At 38.7% G+C, this 16,927-nt stretch overlaps 1 protein-coding gene across 2 annotated transcripts in view; it reads left to right on the top strand.

Moving 5' to 3' along the window:
- LOC128693670 (uncharacterized) overlaps positions 1 to 16,927 on the top strand; it is a 117,376-nt gene that overhangs the window by 81,865 nt on the left and 18,584 nt on the right. For both annotated transcript variants that reach the window (XM_070091232.1, XM_070091231.1), the window contains one exon: positions 826 to 950. In XM_070091232.1, the coding sequence (XP_069947333.1) occupies positions 826 to 950 (125 nt within the window). The remainder of the gene's footprint in view (positions 1 to 825; positions 951 to 16,927) is intronic.

Here is a 16,927-nt window from a genome sequence, read left to right as displayed (position 1 = left end):
TGACATGCTCACATATGGCTGTTGGATGTCCAAGCTCCTCACATATGAAACCTTTTTTATCCCCTCCCTCCAATCTTTCCTAGGCCAACCTCTACCCCACCTTCCTCTATTACAGATTTATACACCCTTAAAGTCATCCTATTTTGCCCCATCCTTTCTAAATAACCAAACACCTTAATAACCCCTCCTCAGCCCTCTGGATAATATTTTTTAGCAACCCTGCACTCCCTCCTAATCTCCAAGCTATGAATTCTCTGCATAATATTCACACCACACATTGCCCTCAGATACTACATCTATACTGCCTCCAGCTTCGTCCACGCTGCAACATTCACAACCCATACTTTACACCCATATAAGAGTGTTGGTATAAATATAACTATACTCTCAGTTTCTCTTTTTTGCCTCCAAGGATAATATTCTTTGTCTCCACAGATTCCTCAGTGCACCACCCACCTTTTTTCCCCTCATCAATTCTATGGTTCACCTCATCTTACACAAACTCATCTACCAACAAGTCCACTCCCAAATTTCTGAGCTCATTCACTTCCTCCATACTTCCTCCTTCCAATCTGATATCCAATCTTTCATTACCCAAATCATTTGTTACCCTTATGATCTTACTCTTTCTTATGTTCACTTTAATTTCCTTCCTTTACATGCCCTCCCAAATTCATCCACCAGCTTTTGCAACTTCTCTTCAGAATCTCCCAAAAGCATAGTGTCATCAGCAAAATCAACTGTGACAACTCCCATTTTGTATTAGATTCTGCATATTTTAATCTCACACCTGTATATTGTGTTAATGCAGTGCACAAATTTCAGCAATTTCTGAAACCGGAAGCAAGAATGTGATATGTCAGGTAGCTGATGTACATACTAACATAGCTATCGTTCACCTGCATCCTGACGCTATAACTCCAGAACAGTTCTGCAACAGATTATCCATGGTAGGAAAAGTTTGTTTATTTTAAATACAGTGGGTTCCTGACTTAAGATGTTCTTCAATGGCAGTATTGATACTTTGGAACCAATTATGTACTTAGGAATGTTGATCTGCAGTTATGATCTTTGTGAACATTCAATAAATTATATTAAATAAATTTTTTTCAGTTTTTGACTAAATGCTTCATATTTTGTGTATATTTAGTTTATGCATAGTATATAGAAAGCATTTTTTGCTAGAGACTGATTAAAAACCTAAGATTTAATATTTATAATTTCTAAAAGCTGGATTGTAAATTAATTATATCCATTTATAGAGAGCTCATATTTATTTGATATAGTCAAAACCAATAGATATAATATGATACTCTTGAAAGTGAATTATGAATATTTTTTATTGTTTTTTACCAGATGCATTATTTGGTATATGCCCTTTTATGCAATTGGGAGTTTTGTTTTTGTTTTTTGGTAGTGTGGCTTAGAATTGTAGATTTATTTATTTATTTATTTATTTATTAATTTGAACATGATACATGGAAGTACAAAGAAATACAGTGGTTAAGTGTAACTTGCCAAAGCCCCTTGTATGCAGAGCATTATGGGCAGGCTTAAAATTAACTTAAGATTTACTAAGCAGTGATATATTCAGTGGTAAACATTATTGTAAACAAATAACAATTAAGCACAAATGAATATTTCAAAGACAGGTCATATGGTCATTTACTATGTTGCTGTGCATTCAGTAGAATGGAGTATTCTGTTAGGTAATGTAATTAAAAATAACAAAGTTTGATTGGGTCACAGGTTAAACATTTACGAGATACAATTTTTTTTCTTTTTTTTTTAACAAGTCGGCCGTCTCCCACCGAGGCAGGGTGACCTAAAAAGAAAGAAAAAATCCCCAAAAAGAAAATACTTTCATTATCATTCAACTCTTTCACCTCACTCACACATAATCACTGTTTTTGCAGAGGTGCTCAGAACACAACAGCTTAGAAGCATATACGTATAAAGATACACAACATATCCCTCCAAACCGTCAATATCCCGAACCCTTCCTTTAGAGTGCAGGCATTGTACAGTGTTTCTTTTATATTCACCAGTAATGAATTCCAGATTTTTGGGCCTTTTATGTGCATTGAGTTTTTACATAGTATGAGATGGACACGAGGAACATCAAAGAGTGATCTGTGCCTTGTGTTATGGTCATGTGTTCTGTTGAGGTTGGTAAGGAGACGTTTGAGGGGAGGGTTTATATCTGAGTTAAGTGTTCTATGTATGTAGTAGGTACAATAATAAGTATGGATGTTTTGTATGGTGAGTAGGTTTAGAGCTTTGAATATTGGTGGAGTGTGCTGCCTGTAGTGGGAATTTATCATCATTCTGACTGCAGCCTTTTGTTGGGTAATTAATGGTCTGAGATGGTTTATTGTTGTTGAGCCCCATGCACAAATTTCATAGGTGAGATAGGGGTAAATCAGTGAGTGATATAGGGCCAGGAGGGCTGACTGTGGAACATATTACTGTATCTTTGATAGTATGCCTATGGTCTTGGAAATTTGTTGTACATGTGTTTGAAATTTGAGTCTTTTATCAAGGTGGATTCCTAAGAATTTTCCCTCTGTGAGTTTTTTGATAGGCAATCCGTTTATCATTATGTTAAGAGGGACATATGTAGCTCTGTTACCAAACTGAATGAAGTAGGTTTTGTCAATGTTGAGAGTAAGTTTGATAGTCATCATCCAGGTAGATATTGTCTGTAATTCGGTATTCACAATATTGGCTAGCATGACTGGGCTCGGGTGAGAGAAGACGTATGTAGTGTCATCTGCAAATAGTGTGGGTTTGAGTAGTTGCGATGCATTTGGTAGGTCATTTATGTAAACGAGAAAGAGAAGAGAGCCAAGGACACTTCCCTGTGGGACACCAACTGTAATTGGCTGTGTGGAAGAGTTTGCTCCATTTGTGCTGAGGTACGACTTTAGGTAGTTGAGGGAGTGCCCTCTTATACCATAGTGCGACAATTTTATGTGCAGCAAATCATGGTCATCTGTATCAAAAGCTTTACATAAGTCAATGAAGATCCCCAGTGGGACTTCTTTTTTCTCTAATGCAGTGTATATTTGTTTTAGCATGTGTACAATAGCTTCATTCATATTTTTATTAGGCTTGAACCGAAACTGACAGGGGTTGAGTATGTTGTGGGAGATGAGGTAGGAATAGATTCGCTTATGAATTAATTTTTAGAAGATTTTAGAGAGGGTGTAAGTTGGATATTGGCCTATAGTTGTTCAAGTCTGTTTGGTCTCCTCCTTTATGGATCGAAGTGACCCTCGCTATTTTGAGAACTGTAGGGAAGGTAGAGGATTCGATGGATTTGTTAAAGAGTGTTGCAATGATTGGTGACAGTACTTGTGATGCTTTTCTGTATATAAAGGTTGGTAAGGTATTTAAATCTTCTATCTTGTTTTTTAGTGTGTTGATAATAAGGGAGACTTCTGTTGGGTTAGTTGGAGCTTGGAACAGTGTGTTCGGGTAGTTGCCAGTGAGGTAGTCATTGGGTGGGGTATTTGAGCTTGGGATTTTATTGGCAAGGTTTTTTTCCTGTGGTGGAGAAGAAATAATTGAGTCTGCTGTTTCAGTTGGTGAGAGTTGGGGTTCATCTGGTTTTGTTAGTTCAATTGCTCTATTTCGTGATATATTTTTTGTTCCTAGAATTTCTGATAGGGTTTTCCAGGTCTTTTTTATATCACCTTTTAAGTTGAATAATCTGTTCTCATAATACAATTTTTTAGCCCTTCTTATCAGGCTGGTTAGGATTGACGAGTAACGTTTTGTTTGATCTCTGGTTATGTGACCCATTCTGTACTGTTTTTCATATAGGTGCTTTGTATTTATGGATCTGAGGATGCTGGGTGTTAGCCAGGGACTGTTCAGTCTCTTAGCTGTCATCTGTTTAGTTTTTTTATGGCAGTGCTTGTTATAGAGGTATTGGGTCTTTTTTTAGAAAATTATTAATGCATTCGTCAATATCTGTATAGATTTCTAACTCAGTGTGCCAGTCAATATTTGTCACTGTTGTTGTGAAGTTATTAATGGCTGCCTCACAGTAAAGTCTGAAAGTGACTTTAGTAGTGTCTTGGGGTAATTTGCCTAGATTAGTTATGAAGAAGGTAGGGTAGTGGTCTGTGGTATTATCTGTGATTATGCCTGATTTTAAAGGGGATATGGTGTTGGTCCAGATGTGGTCTAGTAGGGAAACACTAGTCTCTGTAATTCTTGTAGGTTTTGTTACTGTTGGTAGCAACAAGCAGTTACTCATAGTGTTTGTGAATTCAGTAATGTGTGGGTCCTGGTCTTGCAGGAGATTTATATTGAAGTCACCTGAGAGTAGTAAGTGATCTATATTCATGCGTGCATCAGTTATCATACTTCCTAGGTTTTCACTAAAATGGCTAATGTTTGACTGTGGTACTCTGTAGATGTTTATCACTGTGAGAGGTTTTTGTAGGTAGTATTTGGATTTGAATTTAGCTATTATATATTCCCCATGTTCATCCCTTGTGCAAGTATTAGTGATACATTCTAGTTGGTCTGAGTAGTATTTAGCTATGCCACCCCCTTGTTGATCTGGCCTACAGCTGTGTATGGCTGTGTAACCAGGAATGGCATAGACATCTGTAGTATCAGGCTTAAGCCAGGTTTCAGTGAGAGTAATGATGGCATACTGGCATGCAGGGAATTTAGTAATGCTATGAGGTCATCGTAATATTTGCTTAAAGATCTGATATTGTAGTTAAAGACAGTTATGTTGTTGTTGGCTCTGAGAAGTGCCTTTGATTGTTCTGCTGTGTAGTAATTACAGTTACTGTTTGATTCATTTAAGTCATTAAATAAGAGGTTGGTATCAGGATCAATGCTTGTAATCATAAGATTTATAGAGAATCTATAGTTAGAATTAAATATAAGACAAAGTAAATATTCTAAAGCTAAACAATAGCATCTGAATTATTTTAACAAATGTAAATATGTGAACTAAGGTAGTTCTTTAAAGCTAAAATAAAGGAGACAATATAAAAGGGGCTAAAATAATTTGTGATGAACAAATAAAGTGATGATCAAATAAAGGAGCTTGGGAATATAATAGTAGGTAGTTCTTTATAGTTAAAATAAAGGAGACAATATAAAAGGGACTAATATAAGTTGTGGTGAACAAATAAAGTTGTAATCAAATAAAGGAGCTTGGGAATATAATGGCAAAATAGTGAACTTATTACACTTTAGCACCTGAGAATAGCACCTTGATTATTTTACATTTGAAGGTAGCCCCATTTCTGCTGCCTCTGTACTGGTAGTGGAGAGAAGTGGTATAAAATATGTATTATAATACAGTAGGGCCCCACTTTACAGCATTCAGTTAATACGGACATTTCAAATTATGACCAAATCTCGCTATATGGCTCCTCCCACCTGACTCTCTAATACGATCACTATGTGCCACCCGGTTTGTTTACATTCTCCTTGAGCATGTCTGGTAACTTTCCAAAATTTCAAGTGTTTTAAAGTTATGTATTTCATATTTTCCTAGGAAGTAGGTTGGTAGACAGCAACCGCCCAGGGAGGTACTACCGCCCTGCCAAGTGAGTGTAAAACGGAAGCCTGTAATTGTTTTACACGATGGTAGGATTGCTGGTGTCTTTTTATTTGTCTCATACACATGCAAGATTCCAGGTACATCTTGCTACTTCTACTTACACTTAGGTCACACTACACATACATGTACAAGCATATATATACACACCTCTCTGTGTTTTCTTCTATTTTCTTTCTAGTTCTTGTTCTTGTTTATTTCCTCTTACCTCCATGGGGAAGTGGAACAGAATTCTTCCTCCATAAGCCATGCGTGTTGTAAGAGGCGAATAAAATGCCGGGAACAAGAGGCTAGTAACCCCATCTCCTGTATATATTACTAAATGTAAAAGGAGAAACTTTCGTTTTTCCTTTTGGGCCACCCCGCCTCGGTGGGATACGGCCGGTGTGTTGAAAGAAGAAAGATTTCGTATTTTATATATACAGGTCTCCCTCAACATTCGCATTTTCAACTTTCGCATGCTTCACACATTCGCTAATTACCAACTGCCAAATTCCCAGCCTCCAAATTCCCAGCCGTCAAGCAAGTTTATTCAGGTATACACAAATACAGTTACATAAAATTATCATACATAGCAGCATATGTGTAGAGAACCTAGGATAACCCAAAAAAGTCAGACAGAGTGACTTATTTCCAAATCATATTTAAGTTTCCCACCACCTGCGAGTCCCTACTACCCTCCCTCTGACCCCCGCAACTGGCAGCCAGCCCTCCCACCAGTGTGGTGAGTGTTTTGTTTGTTCATTATTTGCTATTAAACTACAGTATAAATAATGTAAACCCATTCATGATTGCACATTGGAATGGCTATTCGGACAGGTATTGGACGGTGACATCATGTGTTTACTCTTGAGCACAGCAAAGAATCAAACATTTCTGCTACTGCTAATAATAACAATAGTAGTAATAATAATAATAATAATAATTATAATAATAAATACGATAGAATTGAAGAAGAAAAGTGTACAAAAATACGAGGCACTGGTTGACTTGTTTATGCTGGAGTGAGCATTAGTCTCCGTGCTCTTCCAAACATTTCACAATAATTCATTGTGTTTGGTGCTTGTAGATTGAGTGCGACTGGAGTGGTAGAGGCAGTGGTTGAGGAAGCGGCTGAGGCAGTGGGTGAGGCAGCGGTTGAGACAGTGGGTGAGGCAGTGGGTGAGGCAGTAGGTGAGGCAGTGGTTGAGGCAGCGGTTGAGGCAGTGGATGAGGCAGTGGGTGAAGCAGTGGGTGAGGCAGTGGTCAAGGCAGTGGTATTTAATAACATACATGTTAATAATAATAATAATAATACATGTTATTAGTAATATGTATTATTATTATTTATAACATGTTATTAAATACCACTGCCTCAACTGCTGCCTCTTCCATTGCCTCAACCGCTGCCTCAACCACTACCTCAACCACTGCCTCACTCACTGCCTCTACCATTGCCTCAACTGCTGCCTCACCCACTGCCTCTACCATTGCCTCAACTGCTGCCTCACCCACTGCCTCTACCATTGCCTCAACCACTGCCTCAGCCGCTTCCTCAACCACTGCCTCTACCACTCCAGTCGCACTCAATCTACAAGCACCAAACACAATGAATTATTGTGAAATGTTTGGAAGAGCACGGAGTCTAATGCTCACTCCAGCATAAACAAAGCCACACTGACAATGTGTCAACCACTCCCTCCACTATTGCTTCAACCCTCGTATTTTTGTACAGTTTCCTTCTTCAATTCTATCGTATTTATTATTATTATAGTTTATTATTATTGTTATTATTACTACTATTGTTATTATTAGCAGTAGCAGAAATGTTTGATTCTTTGCTGTGTTCAAGAGTAAACACATGATGTCACCGCCCAATACCTGTCCGAATAGCCATTCCAATATGCGGTCATGAATGGGTTTACATTATTTATACTGTAGTTTAATAGCAAATAATGAACAAATAAAACACTCACCACACTGGTGGCAGGGCTGGCTGCCTGTTGCGGGGGTCGGAGGGAGGGTAGTAGGGACTCGCAGTGGTCGAGGAAGTGGAGGCAGTGGTATTTAACAACATACATGTTATTAAACCATAACATGTATGTATTTAGTACAATTTACAACGTTTTCATGTATTTTATGATTGTTCATGGTTCAACAAGTTAAGGAAGAAGTATTGTATTATATTTCCCTACAATATATTGGGGCACCAAACCTTCCCGATTTTTCAACATTCACGAGGCTCTTGATCCCCTAACCCTCGCGAATGTTGAGGGAGACCTGTACAGTACTCTGATAATTATACTTATGTGTACATGTACCTAAATAAACTTACAGACTGTGTATACATTAACCCTTTGACTGTCGCAACCCCCAATCCTGAGGTGTCTCCTGGTGTCGCAAAATTTCAAAACAAAAAATTATTTTTTCTTATGAAATGATAGAGAATCTTTTCCCGATTGTAAAGACACCAAAAAAACGAAATTTGATGGAAATCTGACCAAATTACACTCTCGCGAAGTTAGCGACCTTGGCGATATTTACAAATCGGCGATTTCGCCCACTTTGAGCCCTATTTTCGGCTAATTCCATTATTCCAGTCAACCAAACTCATAGCTATTTCTTCAGAACTCCATTTTTTCCATCGATTGAGTACAAGAAACTGCCCATTTACCGATTTCAACTACCCAATAACATGGTCAGAAATTTGCAATTTGGCCAATTTCACGAAAATTAAAAAATATGACAATTTCAAAATAAGGACCAGAATGAACAATGCAGACATTCCTGGCTCTAAAATAACATTTTCTTTGTTCATCAGTCATGTCTCCAGGCCCCTGTGATATTACTCTTGCTTTTTATTTTGAAATTTTATTCAAACAAAAAATAGAAGATTTACTGTTATGCAAACTACTGCAATACTGTAATAATTGTAAAAATTACATCAAACCACTCATGACTGCATATTAGAATGGCTATTTGGACATTTATTGGACAATGACATCATTTGTTTACTTCTGAACATCGGCAAAAATCAAACATTTCCCGTACTTTGTGCTCCATTTCCAGGTTCTTTTTTATAGTAAAATTACTCAAAATCACCTCTATTTCTATAATATAGTTTCCATTCTATCAAATGAGACCAAGAAAACGAGAATGCAACCACAAATACTCTACGAAAATAGACCACAAAGTCGGCATTTTAATTAAAAAAAACGGCCGGAGTTTTTTTTTCTCATTATGCACTGCGTGCTCCACGATTTTTTTTATATGGTGCACACTGACCACACAGACCCATTCTCTCACATGTGGGCCTACCAGCTTTCTCCTGCCTGATTTGAAGCCGCTAGAATTTATGAGTATACAGTGGACCCCCGCTTAACGATCACCTCCCAATGCGACCAATTATGTAAGTGTATTTATGTAAGTGCATTTGTACGTGTATGTTTGGGGGTCTGAAATGGACTAATCTACTTCACAATATTCCTTATGGGAACAAATTCGGTCAGTACTGGCACCTGAACATACTTCTGGAATGAAAAAATATCGTTAACTGGGGGTCCACTGTATATACGTCAAACATGGTACCTCGTAAACATATATATACGGCCGCGACAGTCAAAGGGTTAAACTCACTAAGAGTGCTCACCTAATTGTAGTTGCAGGGGTCAAAACTCAGCTCCTGTCTTATTAGTCTTGAAGATGCTATATTGATAATGATAATAATAATAATAACACAGTAATAATAACTCTGAGGCACATTAATCCTTTCACTGTCGGTGACATATAGGTATGGCTTACAAACCAGTGTCGGTGATGTATTAATACGCCAAAATTCTGGCAGCTTCAAATTTAGCGGGAGAAAGCTGGTAGACCTGCATGCAAGAGAATGGGTCTGCACAGTCATTGTGCGCATTGTAAGAAAAATCCTGGAGCATGCATTGCATAATGAGGGAAAAAATGACCGTGTTTATAGATTAAAACACAGATTTTGAGGTGTATTTTCGTATGGTATTTATGGTTGTTTTCTCATTGATCTCAATTGATAGAATGGAAGACATATTACAGAAATAGAGATGATTTTGATTAGTTTTGTGATGAAAAGTACCTTGAAATTGAGCTCAAAGTAGCGGAAATGTTCGATTTTTGCTGATGTTCAAGAGTAAACAAATGACATCACCATCCAATACATGTCCAACTGGCCAGTCTAATATACAGTTACGGATGGGCTGACATTATTTATACAATAATGCAGTAGTCTGCATAACAGTAAATCTTTATTTTTTGTGACGACATGATTAATGAACAGAGAAAATGTTATTTTAGTGCCAGGAATGCCTGCATTGTTTATTCTGGACACTATTTTGAAATTGGCATCTTTTGAAATTTTTGTGAAATTCGCCAAATTGCCAATTTCTGACCACTTTATTGGGTAACTGAAATCGGTAAATGGGCAGTTTCTTGTATTCAGTCAATATGACAAGTGGAGTTTAAGTGAAATAGCTATGAGTTTGGTTGACTGGAGCAATGAAATTGGCCAAAAATTGGGCTCAGAATGGGTGAAATTGCTGATGCACATATACCGCTGAGACTACTAACTTCAAGAAGCGTAATTCTGTAAGTTTTTCATAAATTTTCATACTTTTGGTGTCATTACCATAGGGAAAAGATTATCATTTCACAAGAATTTTTTTTTTTTTAAATTCTTCGATACTGAGAGCAAGTTTATGAGTAGGGGTCTCGATAGTGAAAGGGTTAAACATCATATATTACATTAACCCCTTGACTGTTTCAGTCATATATATACGTCTTACGAGCCACCATGTTTGACGTATCTATACGCATAAATTCTAGCGGCTTCAAATCAAGCGGGAGAGGGCTGGTAGGCCTACATGAGTGAGAATGGGTTTAAGTGGTGGGTGTAAGTGGTGGGTGTGCACCCTGTGAAAAAAATCTAGGACTCAGTGGTGCATTGTGGGAATGCCATCTTGGTAGTCCATTTTCACCATGCCTCGCGGTAAGAAGTATCTCACTCCTCGGCGGATTGGAGGTCTTTTGTTCCCAAGTGATAGCTCTATCAGCGATGGAAGTGTCAGTGAAAGTGAATTCCATGGTTTTCAAGTGGGTGTGACCGAAAACAGTGCCCAGGATAACGTAATTAATGATGAAAACCCAGATGACTCAGGACCTCCCAGCTCTGGTGCTGGGCCGGGTTGTTCACATTCACCTATACCAGGACGAAAGAGGAAATTATTTGCCCGTGTACAAGACTCAGATGTGAGCAGTGATAGTGATATCAAAGCTATTGAAAGCAGTTCTAGTTGCGACAGTGAGGGTGAATATTCCCCAGTGAAGCGGCAGTATATACGACGTAGCATTTGGTCTGGTAGTGTGTCATATGCTGTTCCAAGGGGTAGGAATAAATCTCGGAGCACATCCTGTGGCCCTACACCACGACCTGATAGTGAAGATGACGATATTGTTACGATGGGTATGAATGATGTGAGTGAGGCAGCAGGTGGTGGTGGTGATAGAGATGGTGGTATGAGTCATGTGGCACCAGCAGCGGGCCACGCTACTACCAACGCTGCTGACTCTACACAACCACAACCAGCCTCACCCAACCCCACACTCTCACAACATCCACAACTACAACCTGCACAACCACAACCACGTTTCAATATCCAGAACCCACCAGCTGACCGCATCTGGGATTGGCAGCAAGGTGACGAGTTTGTTCCCAGTCCCCATGACTTTGATGAAACACAAAGTGGAATACGGCCATCATGTACACATGGGAACAATGCCACTGAACTGGAATGCTTTCAGTTATTCTTCGATGAACCCCTGATGGACATTATTGTCAGGGAAAGCATTACATACTTTGAGTACACCATGGCCAACACAATTCTTTCACCAAGATCATGCCTACACCAGTGGAAGGACACAACTGTGGCAGAGATGTATCTGTTCTTTGCCACAATAATGCTTATGCCACATGTGTATAAGCACAGTGTCAACATATACTGGTCGACAGACCACCTGATTTCAACCCCAGCTTTCAGTGACATTATACCAGTGAATAGATTTGTGCTACTGTTACGTATGCTATACTTTTCAGACAAAACCAGGCCTGACAGAAGCGACAGGTTATATAAGATCAGAAATGTGTTTATGTACCTGAAACAAAAGTGCTGTATGTATTTTTATCCCTTCAGGAAGCTTGTTATTGATGAGTCTTTGATTTTGTTCAAAGGAAGACTCTAATTCAAGCAATACATACCAAGCAAGAGGAAACGCTTTGATATAAAGTTATTTGTACTGTGTGATTGCAAAAGTGGTCTGGTTTTGGATATAATTGTGTACACTGGCAGTAAAACATCGCAAGACACCAGGAATTTACTGGGTATCTCTGGTGATGTGGTTAGAACAACGATGGAACCATATCTTGGTAAGGGGCATATTTTATATACTGACAACTGGTACACAAGCCCTTTACTCAGTGATTTCTTTCAAGTGAACATGACAGATGTGTGTGGCACAGTGCATGGAAATCGTCAGCATATGCCTAGGTTTGACGCTGGCACTCGTAGAGGTGAGGTGCAGGTGTTTGCTGCCAATGACATCATGGCATTTCGGTGGCACGACAAACGTGATGTCACACTGTTGGCATCAGTTCACCAACACGAAATGGTAGACACTGGCAAGCAGAATAGAGAGACCAGTGAACCCATTGTAAATCCTGCAGCTGTGATGGATTACAACCTCAATATGCACTTAGTGGACAAATGTGACATGCAGATTGGGTTTGCTGATTGTGTTCGCAAGAGTTATAAGTGGTACATAAAACTCTTTTTCCATCTTCTTGACATTTCCATGCTGAATGCTTATAATATGTATAAGTTGAAGACCAACAGCAAACCCAAATACAGTGGACCCCCGCATAACGATCAGCTCCCAACTCGACCAATTATGTAAGTGTATTTTTGTAAGTGCTTTTGTAGGTGTATTTTTGGGGGTCTGAAACGGACTAATCTAATTCACAATATCTTATGTGAACAAATTCGGTCTATAACGGCACCCAAACAGACTTCTGGATTGAAATAATATCGTTATGCGGGGGTCCACTGTACAGTGGAGCCCCGGTTATCAGCCAGTTCAGTTATTGGCCAACTCGGTTATTGGCCGGTTTTTCGGCGCCCGGTTATCAGCCATTAATTCAGTTATTGTCCATGTGGGAGGTGTCCATCCACCAGCTGGGGCCGCTTGCAAGTCAGTTTGGCTTTGTCTTGGGGTGAGTGAGAAAGCTTCTGCTCATTCATCCAAACATTTTGCTACAATCCATTGTTTTTTGTGGTTATTGAATACGTATAACTGCAAAATAAGCAACCATAGGCCCAAAAAAACACGTTACATAGTATATGAAAACATGTAATGTTTATATGCGATGCATATTTAATAATTATCACTGGTACATTAAATGTCTTATTTTACGTTAATACATGTAGACATTTTCATTAATCCATCTATTATATCTTCTTCAAAATTATATAAGAAACATGTTACATAGCATATAAACATGCAATGTTTATTATATGTGATGTATATTTCATAATCACTCTTTGCCACATTAAATGTCTTATTTTACATTAATATAGACAATTTCATTAATCCATCTATGGTATTTTCTTCAAAATTATGTAAGAAACACGTTACATAGCATATAAACATGCAATGTTTATTATATGCGATGTATATTTCATAATCACTCTTTGCCACATTAAATGTCATATTTTACGTTAATACATGTATAGACATTTTCATTAATCCGTCAATGATATTTTCTTCAAAATTATATATCATGTAGCATATAAAAATAGCATATAAACATGCAATGTTTATATGTTATCGAGTGGAGAGTGGGATGGAGAGTAAACATTACGTTTTCTCTGATGCAGCGTTAGAGACAACTGTGAATCTGGTGACTGGTTCAGTAACTGCCCTTCATATGCGTTTGTTTACAATTCTTGGCATGAATTCAAAATTCAAAATTCAAAGTTTATTCTCTATAAGGATTACAATGCTGAGTTTACAGAATTTGGTTATTGTATTGTTTACATGTAGTAAAATAATAATTACAGAGTGTACCACTAGAACACCTAGCATGGCTAGGCAGACTTAAATTAAATCTTAAGTTTAAAATATTACAAAATTATGAGGTAAGTTGGTATTATGGCTAAGTGACTAAATACTAGTTTGTGAGTTTAGCAATGTGAATGCTTTTGTTTTGGCACTATACATAGTTTCAGTATTGGAGTATCACAGGCCAACTTATGACTAGTTAAGATTCATTATTTTGAGATTGAGATTGATATTTCTGTTTATGGTCAAATGGGTGAGTGAGTGTAAGTATAAATTGCTGGCTAGACAGGTACTGCAAGGAACTTGCAATCCCATTCATTGATAACTGGGACCTATTCTTTGGCAAACGTGATATGTATGCAAGGGATGGGGTTCATCTCTCTGGGGATGGAGTGGTTGCATTAGCCAATTTGATTGAGAGGGTAATTGATGACTTGTCTTGGAATTTAAACTGATAGATTATAGAGGTATGGGTGTTTGTGGGAAACAATCAGGCTGAAGTATTAGGGTTAAAAACAGCAGTTATTACCGGGATACCTCAGGAATATGTTTAAAAGACAATATTCTAAATAAAGTTGCTAGTAATGGCAAATCAATTGATCAACAAACAAAGAGAGATAGCAGAGGGCAACGAGTGACTAGCTCTCTTAAGGTTTACTATACAAATGGTAGGAGTCTAAGAAATAAGATAGATGAGCTAAGATTACAGTGGACCCCCAGTATTCGATGGCATCGGTATTCAATAAATCCAGTATTCGATGCATTTTAACGCAAAAATTTTGCCTCGGTGTCCGATCGGAAACCCGGTATTCGATGCGATTCGCACGAGACGTGTCCACGTGTGGCCTGAACTGCCCCGTGTGTGCCAGTGTTTACAAGCCAGCCAGTGTGCGCGCATCTAAGGATACATTTGGTACATTCCATATTACCACTGTTTTTGGTGCTTGTTTCTGCAAAATAAGTCACCATGGGCCCCAAGAAAGCTTCTAGTGCCAACCCTTCGAGAAAAAAGGTGCTAATGGCTATTGAAATGAAGAAAGAGATAATTGCAAAGTACGAAAGTGGAGTGCGTGTGTCGGAGCTGGCCAGGTTGTATAGTAAACCCCAATCAACCATCTCTACTATATTGACCAGGAAAACGGCAATCAAGGAAGCTGTTCTTGCAAAAAGTGCAACTGTGATTATGAAACAGCAAATGCAAGTGCTAGAAAATGTTGAGAGACTGTTATTGGTGTGGATAAATGAAAAACAGATAGCAGGAGATAGCATCTGTCAAGCGATCATTTGTGAAAAGGCTAGGCAGTTGCATGACGATTTGGTAAAGAAATTGCCTGCAACCAGTGCTGATGTGAGTGAATTTAAGGCCAGCAAAGGTTGGTTTGAAAGATTTAAGAATCGTAGTGGCATACATAGTGTGATTAGGCATGGTGAGACTGCCAGTTTGGACCAAAAAGCAGCTGAAAAATATGTGAAGGAATTCAAGGATTACATAGACAGTGAAGAATTTAAACCTGAACAAGTGTTTAATTGCAACAAAACAGGCCTGTTTTGGAAGAAAATGCCAAGCAGGACCTACATTACTCAGGAGGAAAAGGCACTCCCAGGACATAAGCCAAAGAAAGACAGGCTTACTCTGTTGATGTGTGCCAATGCTAGTGGTGATTGCAAAGTGAAGCCTTTATTGGTGTATCACTCTGAAACTCCCAGAGTGTTCAGGAAAAACAATGTCCTCAAGGTTAATTTGTGTGTGCTGTGGAGGGCAAACAGTAAGGCCTGGGTCACTAGGGACTTTTTCTATGACTGGTTACACCATGCATTTGCCCCACTGTGAAAAATTACCTAATTGAAAAGAAATTAGACCTTAAGTGCCTCCTGGTATTAGACAATGCCCCTGGTCATCCTACAGACTTGGCAGAGCGACTTTCTGGGGACATGAGCTTCATTAAGGTCAAGTTTTTGCCTCCTAATACCACTCCTCTCCTGCAGCCCATGGACCAGCAGGTCATTTCCAACTTCAAGAAACTGTACACAAAAGCTATGTTTCAAAAGTGCTTTGTAGTGACCACAGAAACTCAACTGACTCTAAAAGAGTTTTGGAAGGATCACTTTAATATCCTCAATTGTATAAACCTGATAGGTACGGCTTGGGAGGGAGTGACTAAGAGGACCTTGAACTCTGCTTGGAAAAAACTGTGGCCAGAATGTGTAGACAAAAGGGATTTTGAAGGGTTTGAGGCTAACCCTGGGAATCCTATGCCAGTTGAGGAATCCATTGTGGCATTGGGGAAGTCCTTGGGGTTGGAGGTTAGTGGGGAGGATGTGGAAGAGTTCGTGGAGGAGGACAGTGATGAACTAACCACTGATGAGCTGCTAGATCATCTTTAACAGCAAGAGGTCATACCTGAGGAAACTGCTTCGGAGGAGGGGATAGAGAAATTGAAGAAGTTGCCTACTTCAAAGATTAAGGAAATGTGTGCAATGTGGCTTAAGGTGCAAACCTTTTTTGATGACAATCACCCTAACACAGGTATTACAAGTCGTGCTGGTGACTATTACACTGACAGTGTTGTGAATCACTTTAGTAAAGTCATAAAGGAACGAGAGGTACAGGCCTCTATGGACAGATATGTTGTGCGACAGAAGTCCAGTGACTCTGAAGCTGGTCCTAGTGGCATTAAAAGAAGAAGGGAAGTGACCCTGGAAAAGGACTTGCTATCTCAAGTCCTAATGGAAGGGGATTCCCCTTCTAAACAGTAACAACTTCGACACTCTCCCCTCCTCCCATCCCATCAATCATCACCGGATCTTCATTAAAGGTAAGTGTCAATTATTCCATTGTTATTATTCTATTGTTATTGTTGTTATTGTAATTATTCTATTGCATTAAACTTAATATTTCATGTGGTAAAAAAAATTTTTTTATACTTTTGGGTGACTTGCACGGATTAATTTGATTCCCATTATTTCTTATGGAGAAAATTGATTTGCTTTTCGATATTTTCGGTATTTGATGATCTCTCAGGAATGGATTAATATCGAATACCGGGGGTCCACTGTACTTGCAAGTGTAGGTAATATAGATATTATTGGTATAACAGAGACCTGGTTCAACCTGAAAGATAGAGAAATGTCTTCTGAATGCGACATACAGGGTTATAAACTATTCCACACTGATAGGGTCAACAGGAAGGGTGGTGGAGTGGTGATGTA

The sequence above is a fragment of the Cherax quadricarinatus genome, chromosome 34 (assembly GCF_038502225.1).
Source record: "Cherax quadricarinatus isolate ZL_2023a chromosome 34, ASM3850222v1, whole genome shotgun sequence".
NCBI classification, from domain to species: domain Eukaryota; kingdom Metazoa; phylum Arthropoda; class Malacostraca; order Decapoda; family Parastacidae; genus Cherax; species Cherax quadricarinatus.
The sequence above is the reverse complement of the archived record's forward strand: the minus strand, read 5'-3'. Positions and strand labels throughout refer to the sequence as shown.